The sequence below is a fragment of the Hydractinia symbiolongicarpus genome, chromosome 9 (assembly GCF_029227915.1).
Source record: "Hydractinia symbiolongicarpus strain clone_291-10 chromosome 9, HSymV2.1, whole genome shotgun sequence".
NCBI classification, from domain to species: Eukaryota; Metazoa; Cnidaria; class Hydrozoa; order Anthoathecata; family Hydractiniidae; genus Hydractinia; species Hydractinia symbiolongicarpus.
The window spans coordinates 24217323-24236724 of NC_079883.1; the positions used below are offsets into that span (position 1 = coordinate 24217323).

Below are 19402 nucleotides of genomic sequence, written 5' to 3' on the forward strand. Positions count from 1 at the left end.
TAATTACATTTTTAACAAAATTTTAATATTTTATTTAGTCATTGTGTGAATGTACGGGAATGTTTCTAACTAACCTATTTAAATTGAATGATTGATTTATCTGTGGTTTTTATACTATTTTCTTTCTCCTTAATGGTGTATGCAAAAAAAATTATTCTTTATTATCATCAAGACAGGTCAGTTTCACGGTAAAGTGTTATTGAAAATTTTATAAAGACATCCTCAACGTCTTTCGTTTTGTTGTTTGCAGAAAAAGTAAAACAGATTTCGCGTTTAGTTTTTCGTTTTGTTGTAGCCACAAGGGATAATAAACAAAAACAAAGTAGTATAAAAGAAGGTTTACGCATTATCGGAGTTTTATATAGTTTAAAGTTGAATTTATTTAAAAACGGATTTCCGGTTTTATGTGTAACAGGAGATATAAATTAATATTTCCTTTTTATCCTTTTCGTTTTATGATTATATTTTTCTTAATAGATTTTGCAAACATAAAATTTCATCAACAAAAAATGTCCGAAGAAGAGATAAAAAAATTGGAGAGCGAAGACGAAGATTCATGCGTAATTGAAGATACAGATTTGGAAACAAAGTATAAACTTTCCTCCAGACCTTCTTCGTATGACTTAAAACAATCGACGTGCTTAAGCGATTATGATAAATGTGATATTGAGTCCGGACGAATTCGTATTGCCCGGTTAAAAAAAAATCTCGAGGGATGGAAAAGCCAGGATTCTTTGTTAAAACGACCTGACAGTCCGCAGTCTGTTCCAAACCTCGTGATAAAAAAATCAAGTAGCATGAATTCTGTGTTTTCAACCGGAGTACACAAATCAATGTTATCGTTAACTTCACGCGAAGACTCCGGTCAAAAAGATTTTAATCCGGTCGTCGTGAAAGATACCATCTGTCTCTCATATAATGAACAAAGAAAACATTTAAAAAAGAAAAAGCTGTTTTGTTTTTCGGGGTGTGCTTCAACGTGTTCACTTGATAGATTTCGTGTTCTCGGATGTGGCTTGTTTCTTGTTGGCGTACTACTGTGTGTTGGGTTTTGGAATTATTGTATCATAACATCCTCGCTTAATCATGTTGAAGGGGTCATTCCTACTTATGTTTACGGAGCCGCGGTATGTTTACCTGTTATTCCGGATGAAATAGTCTGAGTTTTTGTTTGAAAAAACTAGTAGAGATAGTATGAAAGATCGCAATGATATCGTTTTAAAATTTATGATAAATTTCTTTTTCTTGATTTTAGCAGCTTTTAAAAAATAACGAAGAGTTTGAAGAGTTTATAGTCGTGTATAAAATTCTGAAATTTAAAATGTTGCAAATCAAAAAAGAACTTTCTTTTATTTCGTAAAGTTAATCTTTAAAAACTAAAAAAGAAAAAAAAACATGATGTTATTTTATTTTTTAATTAATTTATCTTCTTTGTTTCGCGCAAAAATTAATTCATTGTTGAGTCAACAAAAATGACTCACCAGCTACGGAAGGAGCAAAAGTTTGTTTATATCGTTCAAGGCTTAAAATCACCTTTTTATTCATATCAAATGAGTTATCTAATACTATTTAAATTACCCTCCAATAGGCTAATAAACATAACTTAAATTAATTATTCTACATTTTTCTCATGACTTTTTCTCTATGGTTTGACCGTGAACCGATTTCTTGATAAACTTTTTTCCCCATAGATGATTGTTAGTGGAATTTGCACGATATTCGCATCCAAAAGAACTAAGCCTTTGGTAAGTTTGTGTATGTTTTAAAAACGTGTAGAAATCGGTATTTTGTCTATTGGATAAATCTTGCAAATGCTAAATTTTCTCGAGTTGAGTTTGCTATATCCTAGAATTGAATTCAGTTGGCAAAGAGACGGGGAGGGAGGGGGTGGACAAAATGTTTAGCTTTTCTTTTTGTGTACAGTGTTAAAATACATATATACATTTGTAATCAACGTCTTTTGCCTCCCGGTCAACTTTCGTGTAAATCATCGAAGTTAAAAATTAATAGCCTGTTTCGCACCATCTCACACCTCCCTCCCACCTCTGTTTTAAAGGCTCGTTTCCGCTCAAGAAATAAACAACGGAAGAATTTGGTTATTTTGTTGTGTTAAAAACTGGTTCAGACGATAGAGCAAAAATGTTTGTCGATCAAACATGTTTAATGAATAGATAGCACTTTTTTAATGGAAATAAGGTTTTACTTGACGAGGCTTCTGAAAGACTTTTGAACTGGCACAATTGTGGTTTATTTGTAGACAGTATTTTTTGGTTTAATGTGACATTTCCTAAGTATATGTTATTTCTATTATAGATCATTTTGATTTTGATTTTATCCTTTGTCTGCACCGTATTCTGCGTATCCAGTTTTGTCTATCTTGTGACAAGAGTCAACACTCGACTTGGACAGCTGGACGATTGCAGTTTCGACGGGCGCGATAACATTTGTTCCTGCGTGATTCAAAAAGGCGATACGAAGAAAGTATTTCATTTCGCCGAAGTCATGAACTGTCACACAGTGAAAGAGAGTTTACGAGAGTTGGTTTACGGCGTCAGCGCGCTGTTCGGTGTTGGTTTTGTGATATCAGTTCTCACTGCCAGTGCTGCGTGTTGCCTGCTGCACAAAGAAAAAAGAAAACGGAAATATCAAGTCGTGGTAAGTAAATTTAATGTTGCTTTTATCTTCGGCTCACGTTAAAATGATCCCATATGTTCGCAATGTACAGGAGGCATCCTGTTAAAGTGGACACTTGTATATAGCAACCTGCCAATTGATTAAACGTTATAAGGCCTTTGCAGACGCCGGTACAAAGTTGACATTATAATTCGTATGAATGTTCGCTATGTACAGGTTTGATTGCAGAGGTTGTATCACCTTTAAAATGGCACCACTGCTTGAATTAGTAGTTTATGTTTTCTTTTTTAATATTTTTTAGCAAAATGCACCTGGTTCAATCAATTCTACCACACAAACGCAAGAAAGCTGTTTTACGTCAGGACTTCTTCATTCGTTCGGTAGTTTGGAATACCATCAAAAAGCGAGGGAAGACACGACAAGTAAACGAACCGTGCACAGCGTCAATAACTTTTCTGTGAGTACACAAACTCCATTGTTTATGATGCCGGTTGCCGAAATCGTCGACGCCATGAGCACCACTGATTATCAACTTGATCTATTCCTCGATGGGTGTGACGAGCCACCGCCCTCGTACAATGACGCCATTGCAAGCTTGCTATCATGACAAATAAGTATGAAACTTGTGGAAAACAATGAAGTGAGGCTGTTACCAGGGCGCTTTCACAACAAATGAAGGCATCTCGCCATCACAGGTGTTTTCAAAAAGTATTGGTAACTAATATGGTGCCACAAACGATCGTTTTTTTAAAGTTGTATATAACTTTTGTATATAATAAACAGAACAAGAAATATAGTTTCCTCGTTATACGGATCTGTGGAGGGTGTGACAAATGCTGTAAATTCTAAGTGGTGAATCAAGGAGTTCCTGTGGTAAAGTTGTCCGCTCCGTCAGAAAATTTCAAAATGTCAGAGAAAACTTAGAAAATCAGGATTTTGCAGATTGCCTATTTCAATACGTTTTAAAGGATAACATTTTGCGGGCCTAACTTTCGCAATTTAGACTAAAAAACGCTAAATCGGCCAAAAGTAGCCGTAGAGAGGATTTTTGGTCAAAAAAAAATATCAGGAAAATAAGGAGGTACTGTTGCTGAGTATGGAATGTGATTGAAGCGAACAAGTGATTTTTTCAAAAATGCACGACAATAGGGCAACACAGATTCGTCAGTAACCCCAACGTGAAAAGCCTTGCGTCATACCCAAAATACCTCGTATGAAATTCTAGAAATTAAAACCTAAAAGGTCACAATAACTACATAAATATTTACAGGGACAGAAATATTCACAAGATATTTTCTAATATTGTTGATAAGTTGAGATCTAATTTTGAGGGTATCCTCAAAAGCAAGTGCACAATATACGCGCAGTTATATTCACGCTACATTTTTGACGAAAAAGCAAAGAATTTACCAGAATGTGATATTAAATACCCGTTACCACCAGTGACTAAAATTATTTTCTTCGCCACCTTCAAATTTCTATTATTTAATCAAAATATCCAATCGCGTTCTCAGGATCTCTTACTTTTTTTACATTGATCAAATAATGTTTCAGTTCATTTCCATCATAGGCAGTAACAAAAAGTCGCATATCAAAAAAAAAGGTTTTCTACCTTAAAGGGATTAAACTTGGGTGAATTTATTTTCGCGAGCTTCTGCATTTTACAAGTCAGACTTTTCTTGAAAAATATGTGCATTTCATTTTACCAAACGCAAAACCTTCGCAAATTAAAAATGAAGTACAAAGACAAGACAAATTGTTTTTAAACAAAATGGCCGAAAATTCGCAAACTATTTAATCACGCAAATAACTTACCCATACAAGTAAATGCTTCTTTAAAACAACGTCTTTCTGTAAACTTCTGTTTTAATCACTTTATGTGAACTTTGTATAAGAAAAACATCGAAACTTTTATACATATCCAACTTTTATATGTACAATGTTCCAACGTTTGGTAATGCGAATTCTTAATAACGAGATGTATCACAAAAAAAACCAAAAATCTGAACAACCAACAGTAGTGAAGAGGATATGATTGCTACAGTACAGCCCTAGAACTGCTTTCAAAAACAAAACGTCCAAGGGTGAGTACTTAAGCCGTGACAAAAATCAAAGTGATGTCCGAATGACGACCACAGAAAGGTAATAATAACCAGTCAGATTTTTCACATTAATATTCATAATTAGAAAATATCAATTTTCATCTTCATCATAATCATCACTCTCCTCTTCTTCTTCTTCCGCTTCTAAAGCCTCCTGCTGAGCGGCTTGTAATGCTCGTTCTTGCTCCACGGTTGGATCTTCGGCTTCCGTAATTTCCGGACCACTTGGGTATTCGTCTTGTACCGCGGGAGGGGGTGGCGGGCTATAATTTTCCGCACTGTATTTAAGCCCATGACCGATGTACACGTTATCAAATTTTCTATAACACAAAACCGTACAGAAGTAAACAAACTGCAAGATAAATACACACTATATATCTACGATGCCTCCAACTGGAAATGTTTTTTGTTTTACAAATTTTACAAGCAAGATGTAGGTACGGAAAGAAATGTTTAAGTTTTTTCTCTATGGTTTGAGTATCAGCTCTACTTTGTGAAAAAACATACACTTTTAAATTTCGTGATCCAAAAAAATTAAGTAACGGCAAATATGTGCGATAAGAAACAGAATACCCACTCACTTATCAGTAGCAAACGCATGAGCTCCTGGCCACAAGTTTGAGTGCATCACAGCGATAGCGTATTGTGAAACAAGACTGGTTGACTTAATAGCCGTCCACGCTGGAGTATCTTTAATGGCTTAAAATATATAAGATGGTAATGTTTTTTAACAAAAATTATGCAAAAACTTTTTTCGCAGTTTGACCGCCTAAACTCTTGATAGGCCGTTATGAAAAGTTTTCAACATGTTTTAGAAAGAAGATGAATTGAGCTACCCGATAGTACCAAACTTAAACCATCTAGCCGCCAATTGCTACTCAGGTTTTTTTTATCAGGATCTTTTTAAAAAATACAAGTGCAGGTGCATAAGGGTTAATTTTTGCCAGAAATTCAATGGTTTATAAAATATGCGCGAAAATTACACAATTTTATGACAATCAGGAAAGGAAAAAATTTTTTGGGACTTTGTTGAGTTGGTTAAACTCTGTGAAATCTTTTCAAAAAAGGTTCAATATTTTAAATGGAACAACGTGTTATTTTTGTTTACAACAAAGCACATGCCATTTTCCCATCAAAATGGAATTGGTTTCACAAAAACCAAAGTTTAAATGTCCTCGTCATGTTTGGCACATAGATATTTGACAAGACAGGCAGGCTTCAACTTTATTGCAGACACAGAATTTAATGGCGCCGTCTTTTCTAAGACAATAGAAGACACTAGTACATGTCAACCGACCTTCGTCTTCGGAAAGAGGCGTTAGTAAGGCTGGTCCTTCTTCAGGTTCTGTATCCTCAGGCTCCTCCCTTTCCTCTTCCTCCTCATCTTCTTCGTCTTCAATTTCTTCCTCATTTTTAAAATTAGGATCAAACCAACTTGTCCTGCCCTACATTGCAAAAGAGGAAAAATTATTTAAAAAAATTTTGTTGCGAGACTAATTTTTGGCGGGCTTGGCCCAAAGTGTAAAATGCCTTAATCTGATCAAATGTTTTCCACATTAAATTTTCTCCTCTAGTAAAATATCGCTAGCAAGAACTGCTCAGTGTTAAATATCTAACTTGTTTTTCATAATAATAAATAAAAAATAAACATAGTTTCTCCTACACCTTCCTTTAAAGAAATATAACTATATACTTACTTGCGGTAAGATATACTGGTTGTGGTGAACCCAAAACGCGAACGATGGATCACACAAGTCACCCACAGGAATACCTTCAAAATCCTCATTCGTAACAAAAGATGTTCGGCCTACAAGTAAAAATTATATCAAATAACGCCACAATTGCAATACAGGAGGGATACCTCAATAGAAATCGTGAATGCCACTAAAATCACTGAGAAATCGCAAACAATTTATTGACGTTCGAATACGGTTAAAGAAGCATAGCATTAGAAAAATCAATTTTTTAAAAACGTATAGACGAGTTTCAATGTTTACGTTTTTACGGGATTCCTGCGCATGCGCGAAAAAAAAATAGAAAAATTGACAGGCAAAAAAAGAAAGTCAAATTTTGGGTTAAAACTTTTGTACTGTGGCCACTAGTATTGAAATGGCCCCTATGGGATTTCGTTTAGAGACAATTATAGTTTGTGTGTATGAGTTGTCCCTTGTGGTGCGCTAATGTCATTGTGTGTGTTAGTCGTGCGTATCGTAGCTGTGCAGTAATTGTTATGTTTTTGTGTCACTTTTGTGTATAAAAAAAGAGTTGTATTTCTGTGTAAAACAGTTGCTTAGCGTTGTGAACAGCGAGAACAGTTTACTACGGATTTTGAGGATTTGTACTTTATTATTGGAAAGAAACTGTTGAATCTTACAAAATTCTGTCTTTTTATGTGAACCGAACAACAACGCGCAGTAACATAGTAGTAAACTTGCTGTAGTAGTGGTTCGAGAAAAACTATACGTGGTACATGACGTGATAAGAAGAATTTGCTCTCGACAAAAAAATGATCGCACAGATCGCCCTCGACACGTTCGAAAGAGACAAGATCTTCAGGTCGTTCGCAAGTATCTTCCTTGCGTAGTCGTGCTGCGGATCAAAAGGCTGAGTTAGCGCAACTGAAGACAAAGGCGTCATTTTTAGAAGCAAAACTGGAAGCTGAAGCAAGCATGAAAAGATTGGAGCTTAAAGAGCAGGTTGCTTTGGCAGAAGCAAAACTCAGCATATATGAAGAAGCCAAGGACGAAGATGAAAAAATTCATTTCTCAAGACCATTGGACACGGATGATGAACAAATCCGCTCATATGCGAAGTGCCAATCTTGGGTGAATAATGGTTGTATAGGTGTCATTGGCTCCGGTTATGAAGGCGCTAGAAGTCATCCAAAGTTGGTAAAGAAAATTCCCAAATTTCTTCCTGATGTGCCACAAAACACCGCGCAACCGCAAGTGGTCGATAATTCAGTTGATGTTAACAAAGACTGGAACATTAACAATGAGCAGGAATCTCCAAACCCATTTGGAAATAACACAGAAAGGGTGTTATGCGAATTACTGCTACAGCAAAGTGCACCAGACATCAAAATTGAACCATTTGATGGAAATGTGCTTGACTTTTGAAGCAGTTGTTGAGACCAAGATCAAAAGTAATAAAGGTCGATTGACTCGCCTGATCAATTACACAACTGGTGAGCCAAAAGAATTGATCAAAAGCTGTATATATGATACATCAGAACATTGCTACTCAAGAGCAAAGGATCTTCTGAAGAAAACCTACGGTGATCAATTCAGAATTGCAAATGCCTACAGAAAGGAGCTCAGAGAATGGCCCACTCTCCGTGTTGGTGATTCTGAAGCGTTCAGAAAGTTCTATACGTTCCTCATAAAATGCTACGGTGGTTTGGAGAGACAAATAAAAAGCGAACTAAACTCTCTAGAAGTCCTCAGACAACTTCAATCAAAGCTCCCACAAGCCTTGCAACAAAGATGGAATCGGACGGTTCTCAACGTCCGTCGGAAAAACCATCACGAAGCGGAGCTGAGGGATTTTGTTGACTTCATGGAGCAAGAGACAACGCTTGAAAATGATCCCCTCTACTCTAGAGAAGCCATCAGTGAATTGAAGAATAAAAAGGATAATGACGTGAAAAACAAGAAAGATCCACCCAAACTTAAAACAAACCTGACGGGCGTCACCAGAGATTGTCTCTACTGTTCGAACAAACATAAATTGGAAGATTGTCGAAAAATAATGAAAATAGACGTAGAGGAAAGAAACAAATTTGTTTGGGAGAAGAAGCTTTGTTTCGCGTGTTTGGAACCAATTACCAGCAATCACCAAGCAAGAAATTGCGAAAACAAATTGTCTTGCAAGACGTGCAAAAATAGGCACCCAACCATTTTGCATGGTTTCATCCGACCAAAGAGGACCAACAAGAACGACAAGGAAAATAATGATAAAAAGGAAGATGAGGAGCCTGAAATCTCAAATGCATTTGCAAGAACGAAGAAATCTGTTTGTTGCAAGACAGATAACAACGTAGAAATCATCAGCATGTCTGTAGTGCCTGTGGTGTTGTCGCATCCAAAGTCTGCTGAGTCAATCACCACCTATGCTATGTTGGATAATTGCAGTCAGGGTACGTTCATAACCGATGAAATCGTTCATCGCTTGAATTTAACCGGTATTTCGTCGACGATCGTCGTGAAGACTCTCACAAGCGAGAGTCGTGAAGATTCTTGTCTAATAACCGGTTTGATGGTAGAGCCCATTACACGAGATTTCAAAGTAACAATACAGAGTTGTTACAGTAGAAGACATCTTCCAATAGATCCCATGGAAATACCTACTCCCGAGAAAGTTGCTGAATGGCCTCATTTGCGACATATAAAGCATTCCTTTCACAAATACGATCCTGGAATACCGATTGGTTTGCTTATTGGAGCCAATTGCCCACAAGCGCTAGAACCGATAAAGGTAATTCCATCCGATGGAAATGGACCATATGGGTTAAAAACAAGGTTGGGATGGAGTCTTGTCGGACCTGATGATTCATCATTGTGTACGATGTAGAATATTGAGGGGAAGAGCTGGCCAGCAAGTCATGGCAGATTTACCCAAAGATCGAGTAGACGCATGCCCACCTTTCACATACTGCGCAGTGGATCTCTTTGGGCCATTGGTCATAAAACCATATCGAAAGTTTGTAAAAAGATATGGCTGCCTCTTTACCTGTTTGGCGAGCAGAGCCGTCCATATTAAAGTTGTCAACACCATGGAAACTGACTCCTTCATTCTAGCTTTGCGACGGTTTGTTGCTAGAAGAGAAAACATTCGAACGATGAGAGGCGACAACGGCACTAACTTTGTCGGCACCAAGACCGAGTTCATAAAGGCATTAAAACAAATGGACAATGCGAAAGTTAAACAATTCCTTCAAAGTGTTGGTTGTGATTGGATTCTCTGGAAGAGGAATACACCTGCTGCTTCGCACATGGGTGGAGTATGGGAGCGCCAGATTCGATCTGTGCGCGCAATATTAAAAGATCTTTTCAATCATAATAGCTCGCGTTTGAGTGAAGAATCGCTGCACACTATTTTAACAGAAGCAGAAAGTATCGTTAACTCTAGACCTTTATGCGTCGAAGCAATCAGCCATGCAAACAGTGCAACACCACTTTCACTACTTGCTCTTCTAACGATGAAATCAAAGGTAGTTTTACCGCCTCCTGGTAATTTTGAAGAAGCGTCGTTATATTGCAGGAAACAGTGGAAAAGAGCTCAGTATGTGTCGGATATGTTCTGGAGACGATGGAAATGCGAATATCTGTGTTCACTACAGACACGAACAAAGTGGAATAAAAACGAACGAAATTTTGCTGCCGGTGATATAGTGATGGTGCAAAATGAGGATTGTGAAAGAGGACGGTGGCCACTGGTAAGAGTGGTGGCTGTAAAAACGGGTGCAGATGGAAAGGTTCGGAGTTGTAGCGTGAAGCTTGGTGGCCGTGCTGGTACAATATTGGATCGACCAATCACAAAATTGATACAATTGTTAGAATATCAAATCCCCGACGAGGAGCCACAATTTTCAAGATGAACTTGAGGGGAGCCAGATGAAATGGCCCCTATGGGATTTCGTTTAGAGACAATTATAGTTTGTGTGTATGAGTTGTCCCTTGTGGTGCGCTAATGTCATTGTGTGTGTTAGTCGTGCGTATCGTAGCTGTGCAGTAATTGTTATGTTTTTGTGTCACTTTTGTGTATAAAAAAAGAGTTGTATTTCTGTGTAAAACAGTTGCTTAGCGTTGTGAACAGCGAGAACAGTTTACTACGGATTTTGAGGATTTGTACTTTATTATTGGAAAGAAACTGTTGAATCTTACAAAATTCTGTCTTTTTATGTGAACCGAACAACAACGCGCAGTAACAAGTATCTTTTACTGATATATGTTCTAAATCTTAACTACATGCAAACTATATTTTGATTTCAAGATCAAAAGATGCCTCTATCTGAAAATAAAGTTTGGATTGGACTGGTCCACGGCTTACCGCCTGCATTATTGTACCTGTCAATTGGCGTAAGAGGTCTCGGGACTATAAACAACACACGTCACAATGAAACTCGTCTATGACTAAATATTAAACGGCTTAAAAAAATTTCTTCTCTTATGTCTTTAATAATTTTGTACTGTAATTACTTCGCTTTTAATTTACTAACCTTCCTCCTCATCCTCCTCTTCTTCATCTTCTTCGAAAATGTAATAACCTTGAGGACTGATATGCGTAGCCGCTGATATGCGAGCGATTTGAGCACGTAAATAATTTGCTTCGTTACCTGGATATGGTGGATAGCTCACCACCTGTGACAAGAAGAAAGAACTAGTTAAAAATACGTTGAAAACATTGGAAACAGAGTAATACCTACAAAGAATCCACTAGAATATGTGAGTAGGCATTTTTGCCGATATGTATGGCCGATATGTATGGTAAGTGATTAACACATTTTAACGCTTTAAAATGTGTTAGTCAAATATGTCACTTGTTCTTACACACCGGAGAAAAAAAACAATTCATGCGAAAAAATTAAAAAAGGATCAGCAGCAAATAACACAATTTTTTAGGGTTTGGATTTAACCAAATAATCAATTACTTCTGGCGAAGAAAATTTTTTATTTGCCTTGCACAAAACCTCACATAAATATTCACACGAAATGTACATCAAACTTACTGGTGCATCTAAATCTCCTGTCATTAGTTTTCTAATTTGTCGAGCAACTTGAATTTGTTGAGGAGTGACAGGTGGTAAGCGGTGCCAAGATAAACCAGCTAAAAGAAAATAATGTTACATACAAGAAAATATCAAAATGCTAGCTAAAAACCAAATTATGTACACAAAGCAGAAACGTGGCCCCTCGCATAACGGCGACAAAGACGTGATATGTTCGTTTAAAGTGACAAAGATTGAAAGCACCCTATTTCAATACATGGGGGCAATACATGGGGGATACATGGGGGTAACGCATTTTCACCTACTAGCTATACGAGTAAAAGATAAATCTGATCTTAAAACAACGGGGTAAGGTGGCATATTAAAAGGGTTGGTGATTGAAGTTCCTTTCTGGCTCAAATTATATTGATTTTTGTCATATACTTTACATTATCTTATATTTTAAGAATGCTCAGCCTGGGATAGCTTTTCTTACGATACGCGCTCCTCACGGTATCAATGTTCAGAACATAACAGGGTTTAGTTTTCTCTGGAAAAGGTATTAGTACGGAAAATTTCTAGTCGCCAATGCATAATCTCTAATATTTAATATTTATACCTGCTCAAATAAAACGTTTAAAATTCAAGCAGGCACAACAAAAAAAATAAGAGTGCAAAATGTCCAACAAATCGAATGCATGCACGGTATAAAATTTTCCATAAAGGCTACTTGCGAAAAAAAGTATTTCTGTAAGTAAGAAACAATAATGACAAAACAAAATATAAACGAAGGAGTATGGAAGCCAACAATGAAGTGTCATTACTTCACAGTCGATGTGTAAACCCATAATCTCCTTTGTATTTAAATAAATTCAAAGCAATATTTCTAAAACAATTTAAGGTTATCCAAAAACGGGTACCGCAAATATTCAGGCAAAATTGGACAAAAGATCCCCACCGTTGGAGCGACATAACTCCTGAGGATGGGCTATCATTAAATTGCGGCTAAAGTTTTAAGGGGGTGATTAGTGTTGATTGAAAAGGGTTTTTCAAAAAAAAGTCATTCCTCAGGGTTACGTAAAAATGACCAATTTATAAACCAATCTGCACATGACCTCTTTGTACCTTATTCACACACATGTATACAGAATAACATCAAAGACTTACCATCGTTGCAAACGTAATAAACTTTTGCATTGCAACCTTCGCCATATACTTCTTGAGGTATGACAACAGGCGGCTTATAGTTTGGTTTTGGTACATCCTGGTTTTCTATTTCTTCACCTAGAAACAATAACCAAGGATTATGTGTCGCATATATAGAATGGAACTGTTATAAAACGTTTGTCTAAAACGTTTAGTAAGAATGTTCGCTACAAGTGATGTCAAAATACCGGTTGGAGAATTTAAAGCAGAAAAACATGTTGTGAGCCGGTGTAATTCACCGGAGTTGATCTTACATTTTAATCTAAAAATCTTTTAATCTTAAAAACATGTATATGCAAGATATGTAAAAAAAAGTGTAAAATATCGCCAACGCCCTGTCACTTCTAACAAAAGTAGCAGAACAAAAACAATAATTATATATTGCGTATAGCAATTGGCAAGTGTAATGTAACACCCTCGTATATAAAAAAGCAAATCCTTCATACCATTTTCACTAGTGAAAGCCGGACTGGATAGCTAAAATCAAATATAGTACAACACAGTAAGTTACTGATAATAGTGAATAGAATGAAAATAAAAATGCTGACAAATGCTCTTGTTCTCTGTGAACCTTTTTTCACAAGAAGTCTTTATTCCTGCATTCCTCCGCAGATAGTTTTATGAGTTTATTAAAAAAAAACACGTATAAATCTGCATATAAGCCGGTACGTTATTATATAACTGCGGAGGAGCTCAGTATTCGAATCCTTTCAGTGTTCTTCTCAGTGTAATTTTTCGAGTTTTTCGAGGAAGAAACAGGTCGCAGACTCATAAGTTAAGTTTTTTATCTTAAAATTAGCAAGGTTTATATAACAATCATGTAAACTGTTAGGTACAGCAAAAATTAAACAAGAAAAATAATATTGTGTTTGACATGTGTTGATACTAGACCCCTTTAAGTGGCATAGAAACGCAGACTTATAGAAATGCAACTCACAGGTGAATTGTCGACGTCATTTTTCTCCATTTCTTCACCATTGTTGTAATGTGGATCTTCTCCAGGTCGAAATTCGACTTCAGCGATTATATAATTGGATTGGATTCCTAGTATCTTACCTAAAAAAAGTTGATTCATAACAAAATAATATTAAAATGCATAACATAGTTTCTATATTTCCTTTAATAAGTTTGTTATGTGACAAAAATGTTAGATTACAGTGTATAATCCAGAAATGTAAAATAAGGGCTGCTAAATCCCAAATGGGAATTTCATCAAGGTGGTCTTAGGTATTATTGAAATCTTATTCCTTCACAACTTGCTTAAAAAAGGTTATAAGTCCTAAATTTTGTAGTGAATTCTAATAAATTGGGAAATTTGGGATAAATTTCAATTGGAAAATAGCCGTTTAACAGCTACTGAGAGCGCTGGATTACATCCTTTACAAATTAACATTGGTGACCTGAGGAAAAAAACGTCCCTTTTGATTATTTTTGAAATTTCTTGTGTACGTTTTTGTTTCTATCTACTAGGTAAGACAGTAGAAAGCACCTAAATTACCTATAGAAAACATTTATCAGTTTTGTTCGACATTTTTCACTGTAAAAGGCTTTCTTGACACTGGTCAGGGTGGCCACAAATTTAAAGCTTTGTAATTTTAGTAGAAATTAGGAGGTTTGGGGAGGAAATGAAGTTGCTATTAATCAAGTCTTTCATTGATTCATTGAAAAAGAAACTGTTCATTTTGAATTGCAGCTATTATGTAAATATAATTCATCACTTCTGTTGCAAAATGAACATAATACTTAATCTTTTATCACATAAAACAAAATAACAAAAAAGCTACTATTTAAAAAAATTATAGATGCCATCATATACAATTTTAGGAGTTTTCAGGGATTATTTAGAAAATCTAAGGAGGTGGGGTCGCCCTGCAGGTTCTGAGTATTGTTTAAAAATTTCCTATGAAATCATGACTGAGAGGTTACAACACTTTATAGTGGATAAAGTGATAATAAAACAACAGACGTATATATACTGCAATATTTTTGGTTTTCTACACTAGTGCAAAAGGGATATTCCTACTAAAAAATGTAAGTAAAATTTCTGTAATTTTTGTGATTTCTATCCTAAAAGTTTCTTTTTAATAGCATTTTTTTAATAGAGCGAATGAGAATACTAACTTAATGTATTAGTAACTTAAATTACCAACACCCAGCCAATACCTACACTACAACCAGGTATGTGGTCTATACTACTTAAAAAAGGTGTTGATGGTTTATATTTTTTATAATTTTCTTTGAGACTGTGGTACTATAAGTTATTATTTTTTAGAATAAACAGGGTTTTGTGTAAAATAATGAAGAAATGATAACCAACCCCAGAATCTGCATGATTTTAACCGATACGTATCAGTGAGTTGTTTTAATGCAAGAAAAGTACGAAACTGTTCTTCTCTGCCCAATCCTACTCCTGCTTGCTCAAAATAAAATGCGTTTTCCATGATATCAGGAAGAATCAATCGTTCTTCTTCTTCTGCTTCAATGTCACCAACAGTGTCTGGAACTTCGATATCTTTTCTCTAAAAATATTGAAATTCTAATGTGTTTCTCTAGCTGTACTGTAAGGGTATGCTTATATCTTTAACCTTTTTTTGCACCAGACCTAAATCATTTTGATTGTCACATAAATTCATAAAAATTTTAGAACAAAAAATTGGGAGATTGGTGACAAAGGCTGAGTATGATTTTAGAAAACTACTTCTTACTCACATTTGAAAATATTTGACTTGCAGCACCATTAAATGATTTTACAAAACTCCAGCACACTTTAAAACTACAACAAAATACTCACATTAAATAAGTCCTTTTGTTCGTGGGCCAGAATAACTTCACTCGATATTTCTTGCTTTTCCTGAAAAAGGTTATTGTTAGCTACAGAACTTTTAAAGCCTAAATATTCAAAAGGGGTGCTAAAAAGCTGTGTGAAAAGCGGGTACCAACGAAAACTTAATTTTGACCCAAAGTACAATAAAAACACAAAGAATTGCTACGAAATGGCTGGAAGTGCTTTATTAGCAAGCATTTATACATATACTGAAAGAATACCTGTATTGTATCTTTTTCAGGATAAAATTTATATTTTTTTTCATTCCGGCTGTAATCTTGTAGGATATCTGAAAAAAAATTGGATTGTCAGTTAATATTGAAAAATGTGCAAAAGTGCAAAATGTAGCCTTTACACAAATTCATCTTTTTTACAGGAATGTGAATAAGAAATTCATTTAATTTTTACAAAGAAAGTCTAAGGTTTTTTAAAGACCATCATAATTCTAATTATAAGTCTATATAATTTTGGTGAAATATATTCACAGCATTGGAGATGTCATGCAGATCAGGAGAATAAGTTGGTGTATGGACATTCGGAAAGAATAGAGGAGAATAATTGGAAAAGAAAGTGTAGATACTTGATAGCTTAAAACGCAGAGGTAGGCCATGAAAGACCTCACAGGAGGTAGTAAGGACAGATGTGACGCAGAAAAATTTGAAAGTTTAGATCTAATAAAGTTTAGATCAGATTGAGAGAAGGGTTGTTATATAGCCGTCGAACCCACACTAACATGGAAAACAGATGTTAAGCTATATGATTCGCCTCGGCAATCCACAATTTCACATCAGCAAAAAAGGTGTTTTGGGGTAAGTAAGAAAAATGCTCAGCAACTGCTTATGATCTTTGTTAATTCTTGCGTGTAAAAATACTTTCTATCACTTTTATATCTATACTTTCTATATATTTATGATAGATTCAAGGCAATTGAAGGATTCTATAAACTGCAAAGAAAAATTTTGCCAATGGGAACTTGTTTTTTTCAAATCACTTCAGCATTTACCTCGGCCTTTGCTGTGTGCTGACGTTAATCAGAAAGGCCGATAAAGAAGTTATTTTATATATTTTACAGTGTTTTGTTTGTGAACAAATCTCGTGTTAAATTTTCCCTTGGATACAATTTTTTTGTCCCAAGGAAAATGTATATAGACTTGCTAAGAAAGTTCCAGTACTGACATATATTTCCTACAAGACTAATAAAATAAAAATAAAGATAGAATAAAATAAAAACTTACCAACAACTTTTTCAGGTTTTTCATCTAATACTTTTGTAAGTATGTCAACAAGATGATCGTACCTAAAAATCGATTTGTTTTAACAATTTATTAGGTGTACAGTATATATATTACAGTATTATATTATAAAAATGGTATAATTAGATGCTCCAAAGACTGTAGATAAGACTGACTCAATCTTTTCAACGTTCAGGCGTGGCTCTCACTATGGGTTAACATGAATTAAAGTGGGTTAACTTTCGACCCCAGATATATAAGTTAATGTAATAGACATAAAACTAGTGTGAACAGTATTTAAGCTAGGGCCTATCTGGACCATAGTCAACTACCAACGCAGATCAAACAACCTATTTTGTTAGTGACATTTTACAAGAGTCCACAAAATTAGTTTAAAACACTTTCTGATTTTGAAAAGCAATTTTTGCTCAATTAGACAACAGCCTAATGTGAGGGTCAATCCACAACCTTCTGGGCATGAGTTAAGTGCTCCACCAACTGACCATAAAATTAAGACATAAAACCAAGACATTGCGCCTATTTCATTGTTTATTGTTGCTTTCATGTGATCACTGGGGCTGTTCACCCGACTTTTTAAAATAATAATCAGAGTTGACATATTGTTATAAGAGTTAATGTTAAAATATTTTTTTGTTAAGATAGGTCAATAAATCTCTCACATAAGAGTTCAACTTTTTTTGAGACATTGCGCATGCTGCTAAAGGAACTCAAAGTCAAACTTTGATTTTATCATAGTTGAAAAAAGGGGTGCCAGCAAATGTTTGCCACATTACACTAAAATGGTAAATTACATGATTTTGCTTTTACCATCCTCTTCATCACCAGCAACACTGTGTGGCTCTAGCACAAAAAATGATTTTCACATTCTATAAAGTGTCTTATCAAGTCTTTTGAATTTTAATGAAAAATCCCCCTTTGTTCTTAAGATATGCTAGCTTTAAATGATTTCCATTTGAAACTATGCTGTTTAGTGAACTGTTTAGTGAACCAGTAAAAAGAGATGATAATCAGCTGCCTAAAGCAAGTTGGAAAGTACTGATTATTGCAAAAATTTTGTGAATCTCTTTTTTTGGCTCAAAAAATTTGGAAACAGTTTTGAAATTGGTACCAATAAATCTTGGTAATCATCTAAAAGCTACGGAGATTCACTATAGATATATATAAGAATTATCAGCATCATATAAAAGTTGAAAAGCCAGTTTTAGAAAATGTGAATTCTCAATTACTACATAAAAGCTGCAAGGCAGAACAAACTTTTAAAGAACAAGAATTTTTGAGCACAATATAAAGGGTGCAAATATATGGTGAATGGGTGTGTATATATTCTAAAGTTAAGCCACTAATTATGGAGAGTTATGACATCATAAGTCATGTTGATGACAACTGTGATAATGGATAAATATATTTACATTACCACAATAACTTGATAAACCTTCAAAACAGAACCTTTTTTATATCACATACAGGATGTCATGCATTAAATTTGCATTATTTTTTCTGTTTCTTAGCATTTTCAAGGTTTAAGTTTCAACGGGTTCTTGTTCATTTGCAGAAAAAATAAGAAATCGACAAGCAATGCACATTGCCGGTTAATAAATAAATGACGGTTAAAAACAGTTAAAAAATTATAAATTACGGTTAAAAACTGTAAAACTAAGGCTAGAAGCATCTTTTCACTCTATGTTCTAAATCTAAACTACATGCAAACTATATTTTATTTTAAGATTAAAGGTGCCTTTATGAACTTTCTAGCTATAGTATATATACTTTTATATGATTTATCTAGCTAAACAAATTTCTCTGGTGCTGATGTACAAACTACACTCACCACAATTTTATGATTTTGACCATTTCTGAAAGCTTCATATCTTCCACAAAAAAAGCTGGTTTCATATGAAAGAGTTTGAAAATGTTTGTATAGCTATTCTCCTAGTCATAATTGTCATGTTGCATATGTGGCATCATTTTCAGTTGTTTAGGGAAAACACAGATGTTTCACAGTCAAATTCATGCAGAAGAAGCTTCAATTAAACAACAAATAGCTACATAGATACGAGTATCTGAATTAAAGTAAAACTATGTCATTTTGAAGTTAGAAAACAAAGATATTATGAAAATTCAGCTATGTTTTCCTTCCAATCATAAAGTGCATGTGAAATTTGCTGACTGGAAGAGAATAAATCTTTTTTTTGTCGACTAGTTCTATAACCTGTTATCAAAATCTTAAATAATCCTTGATAATTATACTAATAACTTGATCTCATGTTAAGTTAACTTGACACTTTTATCATCATAACGATTCACTTACATTGTTATTCCTGACTTGCCACTAGAGCGCAATAAAAATGATTTTGCGGCCATTATATGGTCTTCAAGGTCATCATTAGACTTATCTTCTGTTTTGCTGACAGGAGCATCCATTTTAACCTTTTTTAAAAAATTAAACGACCATGGAATAAAGATGAGACAAAGTAAATGTGCCCTTCCTTTGCCTTCTTGTTGTTGTTTTACTTCTATGAAAGCAAAATGGTGCGCTAGTTGCGCTTAGTATTCGAAGCATGTTTGATCACCATAGCAACTGCTACATAGCAGCTGCTTGTGTTCGCGGCGCGTCCATCGCGCGAAGCTGTATTTTTTTTTAATTTTTCGATCTTTATTTGTTTCTTTTTTACTG

The 19402-nt window shown here is 35.0% G+C and overlaps 2 protein-coding genes across 2 annotated transcripts; one reads left to right on the forward strand and one right to left on the reverse strand.

Moving 5' to 3' along the window:
* The first annotated feature begins 466 nt into the window (after positions 1–466).
* Positions 467–3426, forward strand: LOC130656296 (uncharacterized). Its single transcript, XM_057459128.1, has 4 exons — positions 467–1127; positions 1692–1745; positions 2314–2655; positions 2936–3426. Exons 1-4 carry the CDS (start codon positions 510–512, stop codon positions 3239–3241), a joined length of 1320 nt encoding a protein of 439 aa, XP_057315111.1. The 5' UTR covers positions 467–509; the 3' UTR covers positions 3242–3426.
* On the reverse strand, positions 2946–19270 carry LOC130656295 (radial spoke head protein 4 homolog A-like). Its single transcript, XM_057459127.1, has 14 exons — positions 19037–19270; positions 16711–16772; positions 15697–15764; positions 15443–15502; positions 14969–15170; positions 13589–13707; positions 13098–13128; positions 12613–12729; positions 11467–11564; positions 10957–11098; positions 6434–6543; positions 6034–6181; positions 5318–5435; positions 2946–5056 (listed from the first exon to the last, which is right to left on the reverse strand). Exons 1-14 carry the CDS (start codon positions 19147–19149, stop codon positions 4828–4830), a joined length of 1617 nt encoding a protein of 538 aa, XP_057315110.1. The 5' UTR covers positions 19150–19270; the 3' UTR covers positions 2946–4827.
* Between the last annotated feature and the right edge of the window lie 132 nt (positions 19271–19402).